The sequence below is a fragment of the Pantherophis guttatus genome, chromosome 13 (assembly GCF_059756535.1).
Source record: "Pantherophis guttatus breed Tessera chromosome 13, ASM5975653v1, whole genome shotgun sequence".
NCBI classification, from domain to species: domain Eukaryota; kingdom Metazoa; phylum Chordata; class Lepidosauria; order Squamata; family Colubridae; genus Pantherophis; species Pantherophis guttatus.
In genome coordinates this window covers 15,649,128-15,670,372 of record NC_142075.1, presented here as the reverse complement: position 1 = coordinate 15,670,372, position 21,245 = coordinate 15,649,128, and the positions used below count along the sequence as shown (strand labels likewise).

The following is a 21,245-nucleotide window of genomic DNA, read 5'->3' as shown; positions in this document are numbered from 1 at the left end:
TTTCCTTGTACTTATTGACAAATAATAGATAGATAAATAAATAAATAAGTAAGTAAGTAAGTTGCAAACTACTTGGAAGTCAATCAATACTGTTGGAAGAAATCTCCTTCTAGGTTCTGCTCCAAGTGGGGAAACAGACACTGGAAACATGGAGACTGCTTGGAAAGATGGTTTAATGGTGGACAGGATCACATGGCTTGAGTTCCTGAACAGAAAAGGGGCAGATACAGTAAATCTTCGGGGGTTTTATGCTCTCTCTGGCTTTGCATTTCCTGGGGCCCCGAAAGAGTATCCTGATTGGTTGTCAGACTCCCAGGGGGTTGGGGGTCTTAGCTAGCTTTGCTGGCTGATGGTCACATGTGCTTCCCAGGTCACATGTGCTGAGTTTCTGCTGCTATTGTGTAGAGGGCTAATCCTATCTTTGTTGGTAATTCCTTCAGGCCTGAAGGAGGTAGATCTTTGTTATGTAGACTAGACTGGCCCAGGCCTTAATGGCCCATTGACAAAGGGTGGGGGGGGGGGCAGGAAGATGGGAGCTGCTTCAAAACATGCTTATCCCAGGGAAATATAATATTCTGCCTTTTTCATATTTCCTAAAATATTTCACTCTTCCAGGAAAGGGGTGGGTGCTACCTTCCTACAGAGACGTGCATAAGCACACCAGCGTCCCTACCGTCCCTGTCCTACTGTTCCCAATCATATGTAATCATTCTATGTGTTAGGGCTGTGTTTTGCCTATTTATATCCTTTGTGTGTGCCATTTTTTTCCCCCATGTATCCATGTCTAAGTTTATACTGTTACTTGTTACCTTGTACTTATTGACAAATAATAAATAAAGTAAGAAAGTAAGTAAGTTGCAAACTACTTGGAAGTCAATCAATACAAAGCCCAATAAAAGAAAAGAGACCTTTGCAATGGCCAGTGTTTATTTTTAAATAGCAGATTCACCACTTGTTTGGCCGCTCCGTTCCAAGCACGTGGATTCAGAAGTAAACCTCTTGCTTGCATGCATGCAGCCAGGCTAAGGAGCTTTCTCCCAAGGAAGTTTATACAAGATTTGGATTTGGGACGCTTGTCTAGGATGATCTCAGCGTGTAATGAAAACGTGTAATTTCTGCTTGCTTTTTTTTTTTTTTTAAGAGAGAAGAAAACCAGAGGAATCAAATCAGCGTGTTTACAATAAAAAAAATCCCCCCCCTTAGAATCCAAAGTAGTACAGTCCGCCTCCCCCCTTTACTTCCGCCTCACTTGTAAAAGCTCCTCGGTTTAAAAAGCGCTTCCCGCGCCCGGCGCCTCGCGATTTTTTTCCTCCTTTCGGGCCTCTGGTGCGCCTGCGCAGAGGTCTCCGGGCTAGGCGGGCGGGCGAATCCTTGGTTTCCCTGCTCCCTTTCCGAGGTGGGCGGGAGAAGATGGCTGCGGCCTGTCGGTGGCTGTTCGTGGCGGTGGTGCTCTGCGCCTGCTTGGTGGCTGCGGAGGAGCCGAAGAAGAGCTCCGACAAGCCGGGGAAGAAGAAGAAAGACATTCGGGATTACAACGATGCCGACATGGCTCGGCTGTTGGAGCAGTGGGAGGTATATAGGCGAAGAGGAGGAAAAAGAGGAAGAGGAGGAGGAGGAAGAAAATAAGAGGGAAGAGGAGGGGGAGGAAGTAGGGGAGGGGGAGGAAGTAGGGGAGGGGGAGGAAGAGGAAGAAGAGGGGAGGAGGAGGAGGAGGAAGAAGAAGAGGGGGAGGAAGAGGAAGAAGAGGGGAGGAGGAGGAGGAGGAAGAAGAAGAGGGGGAGGAAGAGGAAGAAGAGGGGAGGAAGAGGAAGAGGAGGAAGAAGAAGAGGGGGAGGAAGAGGAAGAAGAGGGGAGGAGGAGGAGGAGGAAGAAGAAGAGGGGGAGGAAGAGGAAGAAGAGGGGAGGAAGAGGAGGAGGAGGAAGAGGAAGAAGAAGAGGGGGAGGAAGAGGAAGAAGAGGGGAGGAGGAGGAGGAGGAGGAGGAAGAGGAAGAGGAGGAAGAAGAAGAGGGGAGGAGGGGGAGGAAGAAGAAGAAGAGGGGAGGAGGAACAAGAGGAGGGGGAGGAAGAGGAAGAGGGAAGAGGAGGGGGAGGAAGAAGAGGAAGGGGAGGAGGAGGGGAGGAGGAAGAAGAAGAGGGGAGGAACAAGAGGAGGGGGAGGAAGAAGAAGAAGAGGGGAGGAGGAACAAGAGGAGGGGGAGGAAGAGGAAGAGGAGGGAGAGGAAGAGGAGGAAGAAGAAGGGGAGGGAGGAGGGGAGGGGGGGGAGGAAGAAGAGGACCTCTACATTTGAAGGGAAGTTGGGAAAAGCTGGAATATGGTGCGATATAATCCTATGGCCATTGTTTTGTTAGTTTTGCAAGGGTAATGGGCGAACCAAATGGATGCAAAAGGAATTAATTAAGTGGTTCTATTTTTCAGGGATCTGCTTATATATCCCTTGGAGATGGTTAAGGGCTTCTCTTCCTTTTCAAAGTCTTTTCAAGGTTCCCGTTTTGTTTCGAAAACAGGAGGATGATGATATAGAGGAAGGAGATCTTCCTGAGCACAAGCGCCAATCTCCACCCATCGACTTCTCCAAGATTGATCCAAAGAAGCCTGAGAACATCTTGAAAATGACCAAAAAGGGGAAAACACTCATGATGTTCGTCACTGTATCAGGGGAGCCAACTGAGAAGGAGACGGAGGAAATTACAAACCTGTGGCAAGGAAGCCTTTTCAATGCCAATTATGATGTACAGAGGTAAAACCCGCTAGAGTTGTGTGATTTTTCCATACCCGCTTAGATTTCTTTTCACTGGAGATTTTTTTTTTTTAAATAGTTAGCATTCTCCTAGTTACAGCAGTGATTCCCTATGTCCTGTTTGAAACATTGCTCACCTTTACTGCTAGTTGCAATGTTGATTTATCATGTTTTTGGACAGTTTCTGGCAAAAAAAAGAATGCCCTTAAGAATAAATGGATTTGCTTAACGACAGCTGCAAAAATAGTTGTAAAATCAGGCCTACTCATGTGGGTGCGTTGACTTATGACAGAAATTCAAGACTCCATTAGGGCTGTAAGTCAAAGATTACCTGTACTTTACCTGAAATATATTTAACCTGATCCTCATATTTTAAGAAGTAATTTATTTATTTTTTGGGGGGAAAAATCACCTTCCAGGTAAATGCAGCATTTTATCAACTGAACACCATACATGTATGTAGCTAGTTTTCCTCTTTGTGGTATTTTGTCTGTGATCTAAATTGAAACCTGCATGCATTCTCTGGAGAGCAAACCTTGGTGCAAGGGTCGTCCGCAATTTTGCCATAGGTCTGCTTTAGGTTATTCAGACAATACTATTTCTTCACAGGTTTGATACAGATGTTTAGTATTTTGCTTTGAAGCACTACAAATGTGTGTGTGTGTGGTAGTAGCTTTTATGTCATCACACTCAATCTTACTGAAATAGCTTCCAATCTATCTGATTCCAGACTTGTATATAAGGCTCCATTTAAACCAGTGAAAAAACTCTTAAAAAGTATGGTATGCTAGAATAAATTCAAGTTTGAGCACTATTTACTTTTTAAAATGCAGATGTGCCAATTAATACTTGAACACCTATCCAGATTCTGGATTTATTTATTAGTCCTATTTATGACCACCCATCTCTCAGAGATGGCCACGGTGGCTCAGTGGTTAAGATGCTGAGCTTGTCGATCGAAAGGTTGGCAGTTCAGCGGTTGGCATCCCCAGTGCTGTGTAACAGGGTGAGCTCCTGTTACTTGTCCCAGCTTCTGCCAACCTAGCAGTTCGAAAGCATGTAAAAAATGCAAGTAGAAAAATAGGGACCACCTTTGGTGGGAAGGTAACAGCGTTCCGTGCGCCTTTGGCGTTGAGTCATGCCGGCCACATGACCACGGAGACGTCTTCGGACAGCTTTGGCTCTTCGGCTTTGAAACAGAGATGAGCACCGCCCCGTAGAGTCGGGAACGACTAGCACATATGTGCCAGGGGAACCTTTACCTTGATCTCTCAGAGAGTAACTTTGGGTAGCATATAACCATATTTCTAGATTTCTGCCTCCTGAAATGTAGGAGTTTAGCCAAGACTAACTGAATATCTTCCGAAATCCAGGTTCATTGTCGGTTCAAATCGTGCCATTTTTATGCTGCGTGATGGAAGCTACGCGTGGGAGATCAAAGACTTCCTGGTCAACCAAGAGCGATGTGAAGATGTCACTTTGGAAGGTCAAGTCTACCCTGGTAAAGGAGGCGGAGGAAAAGAAAAAAACAAAGTGAAACCTGAAAAATCCTCCAAGAAAAAAGTCCCAGAGATGAAACCTGGAACCGTTACGGACAGCAACCGTGCCAGCAGAGGAAAAGAAGATCTTTGATAAATGCACTGAACGAGGTTTAGAACATTTCAGAAAGAGAAAACGGAGTTCGTTTTGCAAAGTTTCAAAGTGTTAATGGTTAAGGGAGCAGTTTACTTATTAATGAGAGGTATTCGTTTAGAAACAGCAGAGTTGGTGGTTAATGGCTGTGGGCTGCTTACATTCAATCAACTATTAAGTCTCAACTCCCTATCAATTTAGTATTATGGACTTTGTCCAGGGGATGAGAAGGGTGTTTGAGAGGGTCACCATATGTAGAGCTGATTCTTACAGGTGGTTTCTCAGATGACTCAAAAGAATTGGGAGAAGGAAAAGCAAGACTTAGAAGGCGGTCGATTGTTTTTCAATATTCTGATTAATCCAAATTAACAATACACTTTCATTGCATTTTAAAATCCGTAGCATGAGACTTGTCACAGAAACAGACCAAAACAGATCCAGAGTGACAGTTTCTAAGTTGATTTGCTTTTAAAATACTGATAATCCAGTATTCCACACTGAAATGGAAATAAAACTTTCTGTTAATTAGCTAATAAGGCTAGAGAATCGCCACACTAAATCGATTGATATACTTCTCCATTGCTTGAAGTAGTATAAAATGTGAGGAAATGCTCACAGATGCAGTTCAATTGATTGTGGGGGGGAAAAAAAAGGTGTGGGAATATAGTACGGTTTTTCTGTGGATAAACGTATCCATGCGAATGGATATATTGCAGGTTGCGTTGATTTCTTCTAAAATGTTAACCGGAAAAGTTCAGTTCAAGTTTGTGGCCGTTGTATTGGATTTCATTTGCTGTTAACAGTTTTATATTCAGTGCTATGGAAAAAGTGCCATACTTGGAACAGCCATGGCAGGGTTTTTTTTTCCTTTAAAAAAAAAAAAGGATAACTAAGGAAAAATTGCTGTCTGTATGAATGCTTCCTCCAAAACTTCAATAAATTTCTTACAATTTTTTCAGAAGAGATTGCTGTTTGGAATTCCTTATCCATCCTTCCTTCTCTTACAGTGGTATCTGATGTCAGCCTAGACCCGTGATGGTGAACCTATGGCACGCATGCCAGAGGTGGCACACAGTGCTCTCTCTGTGGGCACGCGAGTTGTCGCCCTAGTTCAGCTCCGCCGCACATACATGCGTGCCTCCTGCCAGTCTTCGGATCTCTGCCGCGCATGCGTGGTGTGTATGTGCGTGCATGTGTGTGGAGAGGGGCGCATGTGAGGCTGTGTGCGCATGTGGGGGCAGGGCACATGCAGGCGTGCTCACGCATGTGCAGAGGGGACCCACACATTACATTTTGGTGGTTCATGCACACATGCTTTGGGAAGTCTGTCCGGAAAGGGTTAGCCATCACTGGCCTACACTATCCACATGGTGGTGCTGTCTGTACACCGAATAATAAAGGAAATATGCTTGTTTTGAAGTCTGGCTAATGTAATGTCCAAACAATGTCAACTGGCGGTCCCCAGGGGGAGAGCCTTCTCTGTGGGGGCACCTACTATCTGGGACGAGTTCCCCCCGGAGATACGGAGGATCCCAGATCTGCGTACCTTCCATCGCGCGCTTAAGACTTTTTTATTTCATCAAGCTGGCCTGACCAAGTCTTTCCCCTTTTTAAATGGAAATTTTAAATTTGTTTTTAAATTATTGGGGTTTTAAATTTGTTCAGCCAAATTATTTAATTCATTTTATTTTATTTTAAATTTTGTATTTATATGTTTTATTCTATGGCTGTTCACCGCCCTGAGTCCTTCGGGAGTAGGGCGGTATATAAATTCAATAAAATACACACACACACAAAAAATGTGCAAATCTCTTCCAGAAGCTAGGCTTGTTTTACATGACGTTTTACATGCGAAGATTGTTCTGTAAAAGCTTTGTTGCTTTGAACTTTGGAAGGGCGATTGGCGTCATAATTTACTGTTCATCCTTGATGTTGAATTTATATGCTTCCTCCTTTTTCCCATTCCCCCCCCCCTTTCTTGATTTTGTTTTGAAAGAGTGTTTCTGGCATTCATTCTAGCTTGCAAGGACAAGGACAAGTAGGGGCATTTTTGCAGCAGCAGCTTAAGAGATTTCTCCTGTGGATGAAATGATGCTGTTTAAAGAAAGGCAAAATAGTTGGGCTTTGTATTTTTTTAAAAAAAATTTGCCAAAATTATTATTTTTGTTTTCCTCTTCGAAATCTTGGTGCATCTTTTACTCCGGTGTGAAAAATTGTCCGAAAAATACGATACTTTTTCATCATCATTGAAACAGTAGGAAGGGTGACTAAACAAGGCAGTTGTTAAAACTAAGACTACCTGTACACTTTATCTTCTATATTACGAAATGCATAATAAGAGCATCAGCCTTTTTTTTTTTTTTTTACAGGTAGTACCACTGGTGAAATTCAAATTTTTTTACTACCGGTTCTGTGGGCGTGGCTTGGTGGGCAGGGAAGGGGAAGGATATTGCAAAATCCCCATTCCCACCCCACTCCAGGGGAAGGATATTGCAAAATCCCCATTCCCACCCCACTCTGGGGCCAGCCACAGCTGATATTTTCTGCTACCGGTTCTCCAAACTGCTCAAAATTTCTGCTACCGGTTCTCCAGAACCTGCTGGATTTCACCCCTGGATAGTATTAACAAACAGCTCCCAGGGTCAAAAATCATTTGGTCACTATTAAGAGCTATTAACCTGTTTTATGCATACTCGTTTTATCCTTCACCCCCACCTCCCCCACTGTCAGAACTGATGAAGCTTCTTGGATGAGAAGCGAAATGTTTTGGTTTTTTTTTTCTTCTTCCTTAAGGCAAAAAAACAGTCCAGTTGCCTTTTGAAGAAAAAAGCATCTTTGAGACAGCTCAGAAATGTTGTTTGCCAGCTTAGACTGAAGAACTCCACTAGAGGGAGAGCAAGCATAAGATAAGTAGAAGATCGCTGTATTAGCTTGCCTTGACCCAGCTTCTCTGCCTACAGGTTGACTAAATCAAGTTCACCGAGTTAACCCGGTTGTTTAGGCTTGCATAAGACGGTGACGTACAAACCAGGATGGTACCATATTCTAGCAATGCCTGTTGTGCAAATCCAGCCACGACGAGCATTTACAGAAACGTCACTGTTGGGAAATAAGAGCAGCAACCTTTTAGCCGTTTTTATTTTCCAAAATAATATATATATATTTTTCCATTAGAGGCACTGACCAGGAAGATTGGGGAAGATTTTGCTCATGTAGATTGCTTTAAAATACCAGAGGGAATTTTAAAACTGTTTGGGATTTGGAATGTAGAAGTGAGTCACATCTAAGTAAACAGTGAATAGGACTCCAGTTTACATAGAGCACAGGGTGAAGGTTGGGGTTCTATTCCATATTTTCACCAACTGCTTGGAAGAAGGTCCCCAAATGCAGCTTTTTATTATTTTTTACTTGTTTATTTTATTAAATTTTTTTATGCAGCTCATTTTCTGGATGGCTTTTTAAACAAGTCCTTCACCAAATGGTGAGAAATGCTCTTGATACTTTTGCTCTGGCATGTTAGGTTTTTTTTTTTTTTTAAAGCTTTTTAAAGCTTTGTATATATAAATCAAGCACAAAAAGGAAACACATTTTTTTACTAGTAGAGAATGGGATGAAAGGTGTTTTAGTATTTTAGCATAAAATACTCAGAGACTCTTCCCATCCTGCTTACAATCTTTTTGGACTGTTGCCTTCTGGCAGAAGATACAGAACAATTCAAACTCGGACTGCACGTTTTTTGAATAGTTTTTATCCCAGAGCTATAATTATATAATAATTATATAATTATATAGGAGCCCTGGTGATGCAGCAGACTAAAGCACTGTTATTAACATCAGCTGCCTGCAATTACTGCAAGTTCAAATCTCACCAGGCTCAAGGTTGACTCAACCTTCCATCCTTTCTAAGGTAGGTAAAATGAGGACCCAGATTGTGGGGGCAATAAGCTGACTTTCTATAAATATACAAAAGTATGAAGGCTATTGCTTAACGCATTGTAAGCCGCCTTGAGTCTCCGGAGAAGGGCGGCATATAAATCAAATTAAAAAAAAAATTGCACTCAACAATGAACTCAAGGGCCACCACCATCAGTGAGCTGTTGGACAGTATTACTTGGTCTGTTGTGTGGATGTTTGGGTGGTTTAGGGGTGGGGAATTGTGGTGGCTGGGAGTATGTTTGGGGATTGTTATGTGTGTTGGACCTGGTCTTTGAGTGTTAAGTGAATTTCGTTGTATGGGTATACTGTACATGTACTGTACCATACAATGACAATAAAGTTATTATTATTATAATAAAGTCTCCAAAGAGGGATAAACAAATCGACAAATTGCACTGAAATTTTATTTCAATAAATTGTGTATTCCAAACCACAAAATGTTAAGTTGCAATTGAAAACATTTGGAAACAAGAGGTTTATCGTACTAAAAAAAAAATCCTGCCAAGAGACAGGGTGCCACATCTGCGGCCATTAAAAATATTTCAACTGCAAAGAGAGAGTTTCCCATTTTATTTTTATTTTTGTTTTACTGTTTGGCAACCTCCCCCCCTCCTCCCCCTTGTAACATCTTTGCTCTCTTCCGTTATAACCCTTTTAGTGCCTTTGCAATAAATAAATATTCCCCCATCAAGGTTTTTTGTTTGTTTGTTTTTTAGAAAATATATAAAACGCTATACAACTTGTTCCGAAAAAGGACCAGCTATTTCGGGTAAAAGATTTGAACTGACATACGCACAAAAAAAATCAAAAGATCATGTAAAGCTGACTGTTAAATGTAGGCTGCTATATCCACAACTTGTGGATATAATTTCGGAAAAATCACAGGATTCATAGAACATAAATGGTGAGTTGGATAGCAGAAACCTTAAAAATGTCACTCTTAAGTTACAAGTAATCCTCGACTTAACAAACCTTCATTTAATGACCGAAGTTATGACGGCACAAAAAAAAGTAACTTACGACCATTTTTCACACCTAAGACCATTGCAGCATCCCTGTGATCACGTGATCAAAATTTGGATGCTTGGCGACTGGTTCATCTTTATGACGGCTGCAGTGTCTTGGAGTCATTACCTTTTGCGATGACCTGACAAGCAAAGTCAGATTGACTTAACCAACCATGTTACTCACTTAACAACTGTGTCAAGAAAGGTGGTAAAATGGGGCAAAATTCCCTTAACAAATGTCTCACTTGGCAACAGAAATGTTGGACTCCATTGTGGTCGTAAGTCGAGAACTACCTGTACAGAAGGGCAGAGGCTGGCGACTTTCGGTTGAAACCGCCCTTAAGGACTATCGTTATTGTACAATATTCCCACTCGATGGCTGCTGAGATTTGAAACTTTTTGATCCAGGAACGAGGGCAGGGAACGTATATATAACCCTGTTTTTGCCTATAGCTCAATATAGTTTCAATTATTAAATATGCATACGAGGGAAGAAGTAACATCTTTCAGGCTGGGAAAAAAGGATAGGCGTTCCTCTTTAGCCAAATATATCCTGTAACATCAGAGTAAGTAATTGTTTCATAAACTACGATTTCCTAAGACTGAATCTTCATTGTCTTGTTGGGTGAGATCTCCCACCAATCTCCCTAATAGCTTTAATGTAATAATTAGCAAGTTTAAGGCTATTCTAGTATTTGAACGAGACGTGAAACTCCGTCTGTAAAACTCCCCTCTCTTGTCCGCCCTTCGCAGCGCCCGATGATGTCCTAGCAATGCTGATGGGCCCTGACATTTGGCAGTCCTTGCTAAGCTGTGCATATCGACTTTAGCTTACACATCCTTATTTTACATAGCCAGCAGTACCACGTAAAAACGGGATTCGTTTCCTGAGTCTGCATTTGAACATTCAAGACGAGTGAAAGGTTGAATTGGAGAAGAAGAAGAAGAAGAAGAAGAAGAAGCATCTTCCGTACGTCCAATTAATTCAGGACCACAGTGATCCACGAATCAATCACGAGGTGGCCTGGTGGCTTCATAGAAATGAGACGAGATGAGACCTGTTGCCCTGAACCTGCTGGCAGGTCAGGGAATCTTGTTAGTTAATCGAAACAGATCAAACCAAAGTGGACTCATTTGGTCAAGGAATGTTGATTGTTCAAGGTGAAGGCATATTTACAGTAACTTCTCTCTTATGTACAGCAACAAAATATATTACATCTTAGAAGAGCCACCATTCCTCTCATCCCTTGTTCTCTGAAAGGCGTTTTGAAAAAGAGAGATGCTCCCTCAGAGTTTCATTTTCTTCACCACAGGAACAGGCAGCGCTTGAAAGATCCTCACGGCGTCCTCATCGGTCTCCAGCTTGATCCAGAATGGCTGGAAACTGCCCTTGTAGCCGACAAAAGCCATTTTATCTTTAAATAAATAAATAAGAACGCGTGGTGAGAAAAACAATCCGGGGCAATATTTATAATCAATACTCTGCAGAGAGTGTATTTCAGCACCATCAGAGGCCATTTCCATGAATCATCATCTTTTAATGACCCCATAATCCCTTGCGGGGTGGAGTCTGGGCCACTGAATGGAGCTGAGTGTTTACTGGCCGGATGCCCTTCTTGTCGCCAATGCGGAGTTTTGTTCAGCAGATATATTCTCAGTGTGCCCAGAGAGAGAAATATCTGCCTCTACCTAGGATCGAACTCACAGCCTCCTGATTGTGAGGCGAGAGCTCCACCTCTAGGCCACTGCACCACTCAGAGGCCATTTCCATGAGTGCCACACCTTAAACCCGCAGCATCTTTTCCAGAGAAGATGCATGTTGCTTTCTCTTCCTTTGTCCTCTCAAGAACCTTTTGGAGATCATAACCAAAAGCATCAAAGAGCCGGTTTTCCAAGAAGAGTTGGGTTGATTATTATTATTAATATTAATATTAAAGATGGTTGAGCTTAATGTTCCTTTTGATCCCTTCCATCTCCACATTTCTATAATTCTATGAACAGCCCTTTCCCCCCACTTTAATGGGCATTAAGATTTTTTTTTTTTTTAAGTTGAGTGGGTTGAATAGTAGCAAACTAGGAATTGAAAAAGTTGCCATTCTGCATTTGGTGATAATAGAATTTCTAGGGATGTTCTAAATATGAAGAACCCAATTTTTTAAAATCCAGTTTTCTCTCCGGCTACGACACTGGGACAGATGGAACTGATATATGGAATACTTAAAAATACCTCTCAAATACGCTTTACATTCAGTAAACACTCTGCAATATTTCTAAGGAGTTTTCTGATCTCGACACCCAAGTTTACTTTCCTGATGCAGAATCCTTAGTATTCTTTGCTGTTTTTAGAATCCGGGATTTCTAAATTGATTGTATTTGAAGTACAGCTGAATTGTATACCGTATTTTTCAGAGTATAGGACACATCTTAGTTTTTGGGGAGGAAAATAAGAAAAAAGCTGATTGGCAGGTGGATCGGCCTCCCGGAATACCCCCAATCAGCTGTTCCCAGAGGTGAATTTTAGCAACAGGTTCATTGGTTGTGAGCTCTGTGCCTTACTTTTTTTCCAGACTCTGAAACTTCTGAAACTCTGTTTCAGAAAAAAACTTTTTTTTCTGCCTCTGAAAGCCTCCGAAACAGAGCTTCAGAAAAAAAGCCTTTGAAGCTCTGTTTGGAGGCTTCTTTTCTGAAGCTCTGTTTGGAGGCTTTTTTTTCTGAAGCTTCGTTTCTGATGCTTTTTTCAGCCTCTGAAACCTCCATTTGAGAAGCCGGGCGGGGCTACATTCGGAGTATAAGACGCACCCAGATTTTCACCCTCTTTTTTTGGGGGAAAAGGTGCATCTTATACGCTGAAAAATACAGTAACTAATATTCATCCTTTGGTGGGGTGGGAGTACCTTTGAGTCTGTCTTGATTCCTGGTGACTGCCTAGATAAGTCCCTGGTAAATTGCCAAGGTAAGGTTGTGACAAGAATTCAGAAGTGGTTTGCCATTGCCTCCATGCTTGGGCTGAGAGAGATTGACTGGCCCAAGGTCACCCAGCTGACTTCATGCCTAAGGTGGGACTGGACCACACAGGATGATTTCTAGCCTGCTGCTTTAATCACTACAGCAAACTGGCTCTCCAGGCATGGTGGCGCAATGGTTAGAATGCCGTATTACAGGCTAACTCTGCTTACATGGCCAGGAGTTCAATTCCTTCGATCCTGACCAGCTCAAAGTTGACTCAGCCTTCCATCCTTCCAAGATGGGTAAAATGAGGACCCAGATTATTGGGGGCAAAGATGCTGACTCCTTAAACCGCTTAGGAGGGCTGTAAAGGACTGTGAAGTGGTATATAAGTTTTAAGTGCTATTGCTCCATATTCATCATACTAAAAACCATTACTGAATTTTTGGTTGGAAAAGGGAAGGTGAAAAACTGTGTTACAGAAAGGGCCTCTCCTCTCCAAAGCTTCAGCTCAATGCACTTGTAGTAAGGATTTCAACAGTTTACCAAAATGAAACATTTGGAGTATATTCAAATGTAAGAAAAAACCCGGATGGACAATTCTTACTGGTTTTACCATGTCTTTTTCTCTATTAGCCTTCTAAGTGAAAAGACGTAGGGCAGTAAAAAATTATGATCTGAAAAGAAAAGTGCGGCCATTACACAGCAAAACCTGCTGGAAAGCGTGTTCTTCACAATATTAGCCATAATAAAAGTATACGACATTTCATATTATATTTTACAATATTAATAACGTGTTACCTTTCAATTTAAAGCCGGGTTTTGCTCCAAGCGTCTCCAGGACTTTGGTCCATGGACTTTTTGAAACAAACCTTCCTTTTGAGGTCATCACCACTATAGAACTAGAAGAGAGCAGAAAAAATCACATGCATCATTTCGTGGAATTAGTTATTCACCAAAATTGATTAGCAGAACAGCTGCTCATCATAGAAAGCCACAGAATTTAACAGAATCTTCCTTTCTCCAATCCTTCCCCCAAATTTGCTCTGTACGGCTATTTAATCTGATCAATTTATACATGGTTTGGTTGTGTACGTCCTTTTGATTGTTGATTATGCTGATTAATATTTCTGGGGTTACCTCAGTTGAAGGTTGCACACTGTAATGGATGACTTTACAAATATGTCTTCTTTCTGAAACTTGGAGAGCCCCTGTTTCCAGTTAACTTACTTGTTTCGAATGTTGTTGACGTAATTGATGATCTGCGCTGGGATTCCTTGCAGAATAATATTTTTGAAACTCATCCGGTCAACAACTTTTCCTTCGTGACCATCAATCACGACTACCTGAATACCCTCTTCAGAAAGATAGAATGACTTGCCATCAACCTACACAAAAGGAAAAAGCGATTTTTAAACATCCTCCCAGAATGGAGGTTTGGAAACAAACTGCTGCTTGTTCTGAATGTTTTCTTGGCTGCTTCATTTTGGATTTATGTGGTCTGCTTACAGAATTCTATTGTAAACTGAACTCAAGATGAACATCCCTGTATAAAAATAAATTGGTAAGAACAGAGCACAAATTGATAAAAAAAAACCCTATAACTATTTATTAAGATACAAATTAGAAGAAGAGGTAGTTAAAGAAAATATGATAATTTGGGTGAAAAATTTTGGATACAATATTGAATTAGATAAATGGGAGAAATTATGGAATAAAAATTACAAACTAACAATGTCTGTACCCTATAAAGAAAATATATATAAAATGGTTTATAGGTGGCATCTCCCACCTGCCAGATTGGCAAAGATGTTTCCAAATACCTCCCCGTTGTGTTGGAAATGTAAATATCAAAAAGGAACTTATTATCAAATGTGGTGGTCCTGCCATAAGGCAAAACAATTTTGGCAAGTAATTAAAATACAAATAGAAGAAATTATAAATCAACAAATAGAAATGAGGCCAGAAACTTTCCTCCTGGGAATAATTACCGGGTCATATGAAAAAGAAATAAGATACTTAATTATTCACATAATTACAGCAGCACGAATAATTTTCGCCCCAAACTGGAAAAACAATAACATACCATCAGAAGACAAGGTGATTAGAAAAATTATGGAGTGTGCGTAAATGGATAAGCTCACAAAGGATATACAAGAAAAAGATGAAACAGAATATTACTTAGTCTGGGAGAAATGGTATAAATGGTTGGAGGAGAAAGGGGAAAAAAAGGGGAGGGACAAAAGATAACTAAACAATGGTTAAATCAGGTAGAGGAATATGGAAATAAATGGGAAGATATAAAAATTGTGGAAAGGAAATTAGGCACCTGTTTATGTTAAATGTAAATAAAATATTTAGATTAAGAGAATATATTATAATGGTATATATATGATATACTAGAAATATATGTATAAAAGATATATTAAGATAAAGAGAAAATGTATAAATATGGATTACTGATGTGAAGATGTTGAAAAGAAGAAGATGTAAATAATAAATAAATAAATAAATTGGTAAGTTAATAAGCATTTTTTTTAAAAAATGGGGTGCAAAAACTTACTGAGATATAGGCAAAGTCATCCTTGAGATGGTAATATTTGGTCTTGTAGCTGTCTATCTTCAGCTCTACAAAATGATCCTTCTTGATCTATTTTTGAAAAAGAAAGAAAATGGCATTTGCATCTAATCTTTCTAAAGATTAGGATTTAGGATTTTCTAAACAAACTTTAATATCAGATCTGGACAATTTATGGCCCTACTCTGAAGGCATCACAGCCAAGACTCCAACAAACCTCTTTCCTTTCCTTTCCTTTCCTTTCCTTTCCTTTCCTTTCCTTTCCTTTCCTTTCCTTTCCTTTCCTTTCCTTTCCTTTCCTTTCCTTTCCTTTCCTTTCCTTTCCTTTCCTTTCCTTTCCTTTCCTTTCCTTTCCTTTCCTTTCCTTTCCTTTCCTTTCCTTTCCTTTCCTTTCCTTTCCTTTCCTTTCCTTTCCTTTCCTTTCCTTTCCTTTCCTTTCCTTTCCTTTCCTTTCCTTCCCTTTCCTTTCCTTTCCTTTCCTTTCCTTCCCTTCCCTTCCCTTCCCTTCCCTTCCCTTCCCTTCCCTTCCCTTCCCTTCCCTTCCCTTTCCCTTCCCTTCCCTTCCCTTCCCTTCCCTTCCCTTCCCTTCCCTTCCCTTCCCTTCCCCTTCCCTTCCCTTCCCTTCCCTTCCCTTCCCTTCCCTTCCCTTCCCTTCCCTTCCCTTCCCTTCCCTTCCTTTCCTTTCCTTTCCTTTCCTTTCCTTTCCTTTCCTTTCATGGTATAAAATTAGAAACGTTGACCCATGTGGAAGAAGATATAATAGACTAAAATTTTTATTAACACCATGAAATTAAAGCTAACGAAGAGAAAAATCCTCTTGACTTAGATGATCCGGGACTGGAGTTTGGTTCTATAACAGTGGTGGGTTGCCCCCGGTTCGGACCAGTTCACAAGCGAGCACGAGCGTGTGATCCCGTTGCAAACCAGTAGTAAAGGTAAGTAGAACCCACCCCTGTTCTATAACTGTGTTCACATGTTATGCTGAATCACAAACTGGTTTCAGCCCGCATGGTTAGTTTCTGAGTCAATGGTTTGGGTGGACCTGGAACATTTAATTAATTGAACAAACAGGTATTAAATTAACCATGGCTAAAGGATATTGAGTAAATACAAAGTATGACCGATAGAATCCCCTGTCAGTAAAGCTCCTCTCTGCCAACACATGAAGAAAGGTTTTTCTACTGAAGCCAACGTTAAGAGAGACTCAAACCAAGCCTCCAGGCTTAACATATTCTAAAGTCAAAACAAGACCTTGAAAATCCCAGAAAGATAATCCCCTAAGGAAATTAAAACAGTAAATCAATATACCATGTGTGCACTAGGCAGTTTTTTGGGCATTGGCACATCCACTGTTGGCTTCTCGGCATATTTCGGATAAGCCAGAGCTTCACAGTCACTGGTACCAGTTTGCTTAGGGATATTGGCTTTGATCCGGATCCGTTCACAGCCTCGGTTAGAGCAGAAAGCAAATGGCTCCTTCTCATGCTGAGCTTTCAGTTTCAGAAATAACAACCTATTCAAAGAAAAAAAGAAGAAGAAGAAAGCAAGAGTTGAACAGCAATGACCAAAGAGATGTCATAGTCAAGACAACGGACGTAATCCGAATAGGATGCCACCACGGGTGAAAAGCTCTGAAGTCTGCTAGTGGTTCGCTTTGCTACTGGATTGCTTCAGGTGCGCATGCGTGGTGCGTGCCAAACACGTGCTTTGCACGCAGGCGCTACCGCGCAGCGCTGAAAAAGGCTTTTCTGAGTCTTCAAAGGTAAGTAGAACAGCGAGGGGTAGGGGGAACAGCTGTGCTGCGCAATTTAGATTGGCTAGAAAGCAGGATTTCCTGCTTTCTAGTGAATATAAATCGTGCGGCACAGCTGATCGTTGGAGATACTGGTTCGCCCAAACCGGTAGCATTTATTTTACTACCAGTTCGGGCGAACTGATCCAAATCGGTAGCATTTCACCCCTGGATGCTACTCTTCCTGGCAGTGGCAAAGATGAAACTCCCCTGGGACTTTCCAGTGGAGGTGCACCCCCTTTTTCCTTCTACCTGTAGCCTATATCCATAAGGGTTAGGATGGATTCTTTCTTTTGGGGCAGGAGGGACTGCAAGGGACAGTGTCAACCCTGAAGCTGGCCTGACCTGACTGAGGCCATTTTCTGTCTTGTTGCTTCAGCGCTGACACAGTCTGGAACTGAGGGGAAGGGAGGCGGGGAGGGTTAGTAGAGATAGTTGAGGTGCTGTAGTCAAAATAAAATTCTTTCCCCTGGGAACCAAGGACATTCATGCAGGTGGTTGGAAGGAGGAGGCTGAAATCATTTATTTATTTATTTATTTATTTATTTATTTATTTATTTATTTATTTATTTATTTATTTATTTATTTATTTATTTATTTATTTATTTATTTATTTATTTATTTATTTATTTATTTATTTATTTCAATTTGTATCCTGCCCTTCTCCTAGTGGACTCAGGGCGGTGATCATCTAACAACTTGACGGTGTGCTGATTGGTTGGACGATTTTCACCAGTGACTCTGGGGAAGTGACAAAACTTTTACTTTTAATTAGGTGAAGATCAGCGGGACTTTTAGAGCTGGTTTTCACCAGGTTTGTGCTAATGTGAGATACACCAATAAATTGTTCTTTCAGGAAAATGCCTGCCTTGGAGTCAGGGGTGGGATTGAAAAATTTTAGCAAGGGGTTCTCTGCCTGGTTGCTGGGTGGGCGTGGCCATGGGGGCTTGGCCTACTCAGCCTCCTGCACCATGGCTGGGGGTGTGTGCGTTTTTGCCCTCCCCAGGCTCCGGAGGCTTTCCTCAAGCCTCCGGGAGGGCGAAAACGGCTCCAGATGCCCTCTGAAGGCCGGAAATGGGGCCATTTCTGGACTTCCGGTACTTCCGATAGGCCTGCTTTTCATCCTCCCAGAGCCTTCGCATGGGCCCTGCACTTATCTCGCATCCAAAGTGGGCCATGTGGAGACTCCTGGGAGAGGCGGGGCAGGGTAGGCTGGGCCAGCCAGTCCTTGCAACTACCGGTTCGGCGAACCAGATGTAAAATTAACATCCGGTTTGCTCGAACCGGCTAAATCCCACCCCTGCTCGGAGTTCTCCTTGTTGCGGATGTATTATTATTATTATTTTTTAATAGCTCTTCTTACCCCTAAAAGTCCACGAAAATTTGAGAATGCTTGCTAATTCCTTACCCAGTGTCTTCATCCCAGTAGTAGTAGCCTTTGGTAGGATATCGATATTCAAGTTTGTCCATTTGAAGAGCTGGGTAAAACACCCCTGTTTTGTAGGTTTTCTTCAAAAGGCGATTGTGAATATCTGAGAGAATGGAAAATGTTGTCCCTTTAGGATAACAAAATCCAACTTGGATCCAGTCGTTCCTAAATAAAGAAAAGGAAAATAAGCATTACTAAAAACAAAAAGCTCAACCCCAAATCTCATGACTATGACTTTTCTGGAACGCACCACAAGCCAAGTCAAATATTTAACTTTTTTTTGTTTGTTTTTTACAGTGATTCTTTCCATGCTGGCTTAAATGTTTAGATGTTGGTGCTTAACTAGTTCCAAAACGATTTAAAGATCCATTAATGTCATATGGAAGAGTTCTCCGGTGGTAGATCATTGGCTCTGAGTAAAGAATAAGTTTGACCCATTTCCTGTATTCGATTGCAAAATCATGACTGCTTTGCCTCTCTTTTGCAAGAACTTAGACTATCTAGGTGAAAAGATGGTAAAACCCAGAATGAAAATTTTTGCAATTATGATGCCAGAGCTGGAAGATTATAATGTGTTGTGTTTCCTAGATCAGGGGTCCTCCTCAACTCCTGGGTTGCAGCTCACTACCGGTCCATGGTCCGTTCAGAATCGGACTGTGGTAGCAGCAGGCGAGTGCAATGTGCAAGAGCATCTTTACTTGCATGCACAGTGGGCAGATGAGCGTGCTTGCGCAGCTCCCTTTGTACGAGCGGCATCGCTTACACAAATGCACAAGTTGCTGACCCACCACTCATGCAGAATGCTCCCTCCTCTCTCTCCCCAACCGCCAGTCTGCAAAGCTGGAAAGATTGGAGACCGCTTCCCTAGATGATGGGCATTAAAAGTCCAGAAGTTTTCTTTAGGGCTTGCATCAGGGGTGAAATGCTCCCGGTTTGGACCAGATCGGGCAATCCGGTAGTGATTGTGGCAGATGGTTCGGAGAACCGGTAGTGATGGCGGCGTCAGGCTCCGCCCACCCACCCGCTGTCGTTACTTCCTGCTTTTAAAAAGTTAAAAGAAGGCTCTGACGATCACGCACCACAACTGTGATCGTCAGAGCTTTTTTTTTTTAACTTTTAAAAGCATTTTTTTACAACCTATTCGCCCAATTAGGTTGTAAAAAAAATGCTTTAAAAAAATAAAAAACAAACTTGGCCACACCCACCCAGTCACATTTCCCCCCCAACCAAGCCACGCCCACAGAACCGGTAGTAACAAATTTTATATTTCATCACTGGCTTGCATGCTCACTTATTGAAATTGATGAGCCAGATAGCCAATTCCTCAGGAGCTGCCTTGTCCCAGTGGATGGTGTAGCCTTTCTGCAGAGTGATCACAGGCTGATATTGTTGATAATGGGTACTTTTGCTCAGGGCGCCTTCTAGATACAAGGGATGAGTATAGAAGTCATTTTTGATGATTTTCATCTTCAGGTTGGAGGACTTATATGCTTGGATGTAGACCTGTCCAGGAAAAAAAAAAGAGAAAGTCCTTTATAGTACATTTAATTATAGTATATTTAATTAGAATGCAGTACCGCTGCCAACTGCCAGCAGTTTGATTGTCACTGGCTCAATAGCAATAGCACTTAGACTTACCGGTATATATCACTTCACAGTGCCTAACAGCCATCTCTAAGTGGTTTACAGAGTCAGTATATTGCCCCCAACAATCTGGATCCTCATTTTACCGACCTCAGAAGGATGGAAGCTGAGTCAACCTTGAGCCTGCTGAGAATTGAATTTCTGGAGTGAGCAGTGAGTTAGCTCTGCAGTACTGCATTCTAACCACTGTGCCACCACGACTCAAGGTTGATTCAGCCTTCCATCCTTCTGAGGTAGGTAAAATGAGGAGCCAGATTGTTGGGGGAAATATGCTGACACTGTAAACCACTTAGAGAGGGCTGCAAAGCATGGTGAAGAAGTATATACATCTAAATGGTATTGCTATTTATTCCCCAGGGTTTTTTAAATTCCTGCCTTCAATAAGAACTTTCCATCCAACTCTATCTTTCAAGCCAATGGCATTGTTTTAAAATCTATTTAAATCTTTCCTGTTGGGTGAAATTTGGCTTCCCATTCAGCTTACGGCGCATAGAAGAAACTAAGACTTGTAGAAGGCTGTCATTGAGTTTATTGGAGCTTTTTAACTTCTAGGAATGGGGCTTTGTGGAAAAAGCTTCATTCTACTAATTCTGTTATATCTTTGGGTTCCTATTGGTTTGCAAATAGCTCATACATTCAATTTTCAACCTGTCCTAGGTGTGACTGGGAACTGTGAACCAACAGCCCTCCAATCTGCGCACCCACCACCATCCATGCTACCTGTGCATAGCGTCCACTACAGATGGATCCTCTCCAGTCTGGAACTTCAATGCAGTCTCGATGCTTAATGAGCCAATTGTCCTCCTTGATCAGGTATGATCCAGGATATTCTGACACAGAACCATCCACATCATGGAAAACGGATGTTTTATCACCATCCATGTCCAACCCATTGAACCAAGGCCCAGGTTCTCCGAAGAAAACTCTGGAGGAAATCTACATGGAAGAAGACAGACATAAAAAGGTAAAGGTAAAGGTTCCCCTCGCACATATGTACTAGTCGTTTCCAACTCTAGGGGGCGGTGCTCATCTCCGTTTCAAAGCCAAAGAGCCAGCGCTATCCGAAGATGTCTCCGTGGTCATGTGGCCGGCATGACTCAACGCCAAAGGTGCACGGAGCGCTGTTACCTTCTCACCAAAGGTGGTCCCTATTTTTCTACTTGCATTTTTTACGTGCTTCCGAACTGCTAGGTTGGCAGAAGCTGGGACAAGTAACGGGAGCTCACCCCCGTTACGCGGCACTAGGGATTCGAACCGCTGAACTGCCGACCTTTTGATCAACAAGCTCAGTGTCTTAGCCACTGAGCCATCACGTCCCTTGTCGAAGAAAGACATATGGCTCTGTAAATGCTTGGATCTCTTTGAGGAGAAACACAACTTGCTTCCCACATGGTAATCTTTGAATATACATGTTCATGGTTTTCCTCCCAATAATGGAATATATGTTCATCATTTGTTTATTTAGACAGATATTCTAATTGAAAAGTGTGATCATGTGGCTCCAGGATGCTACAACCATCATAAATATATGCAAGGGCCATTA

The 21,245-nt window shown here is 41.9% G+C and overlaps 2 protein-coding genes across 6 annotated transcripts in view; one reads left to right on the top strand and one right to left on the bottom strand.

Annotated features, from left to right (window-relative positions):
• Positions 1 to 1,241: 1,241 nt before the first annotated feature.
• MESD (mesoderm development LRP chaperone) lies at positions 1,242 to 5,332 on the top strand. Its single transcript, XM_034421390.3, has 3 exons — positions 1,242 to 1,572; positions 2,507 to 2,739; positions 4,113 to 5,332. Exons 1-3 carry the CDS (start codon positions 1,411 to 1,413, stop codon positions 4,369 to 4,371), a joined length of 654 nt encoding a protein of 217 aa, XP_034277281.2. The 5' UTR covers positions 1,242 to 1,410; the 3' UTR covers positions 4,372 to 5,332.
• Positions 5,333 to 8,692: 3,360 nt separating this feature from the next.
• Positions 8,693 to 21,245, bottom strand: part of CEMIP (cell migration inducing hyaluronidase 1) — a 153,523-nt gene continuing 140,970 nt past the window's right edge. For all 5 annotated transcript variants that reach the window (XM_087877924.1, XM_087877920.1, XM_087877923.1 and 2 more), the window contains 8 exons: positions 20,423 to 20,638; positions 19,350 to 19,561; positions 18,038 to 18,223; positions 16,146 to 16,350; positions 14,823 to 14,909; positions 13,490 to 13,647; positions 13,061 to 13,161; positions 8,693 to 10,728 (listed from right to left, as the gene is read on the bottom strand). In XM_087877924.1, the coding sequence (XP_087734050.1) occupies positions 10,601 to 10,728; positions 13,061 to 13,161; positions 13,490 to 13,647; positions 14,823 to 14,909; positions 16,146 to 16,350; positions 18,038 to 18,223; positions 19,350 to 19,561; positions 20,423 to 20,638 (1,293 nt within the window). In that variant the 3' untranslated portion in view covers positions 8,693 to 10,600. The remainder of the gene's footprint in view (positions 10,729 to 13,060; positions 13,162 to 13,489; positions 13,648 to 14,822; positions 14,910 to 16,145; positions 16,351 to 18,037; positions 18,224 to 19,349; positions 19,562 to 20,422; positions 20,639 to 21,245) is intronic.

Excerpts from the sequence above, each read along its gene's own strand:
- MESD (XM_034421390.3), top strand. The coding sequence starts at position 1,411 with ATGGCTGCGGCCTGTCGGTGGCTGTTCGTGGCGGTGGTGCTCTGCGCC. Across the intron at positions 1,573-2,506 it reads GGCTGTTGGAGCAGTGGGAG|GAGGATGATGATATAGAGGA; the intron begins GTATATAGGCGA and ends TTTCGAAAACAG. Across the intron at positions 2,740-4,112 it reads GCCAATTATGATGTACAGAG|GTTCATTGTCGGTTCAAATC; the intron begins GTAAAACCCGCT and ends TCCGAAATCCAG.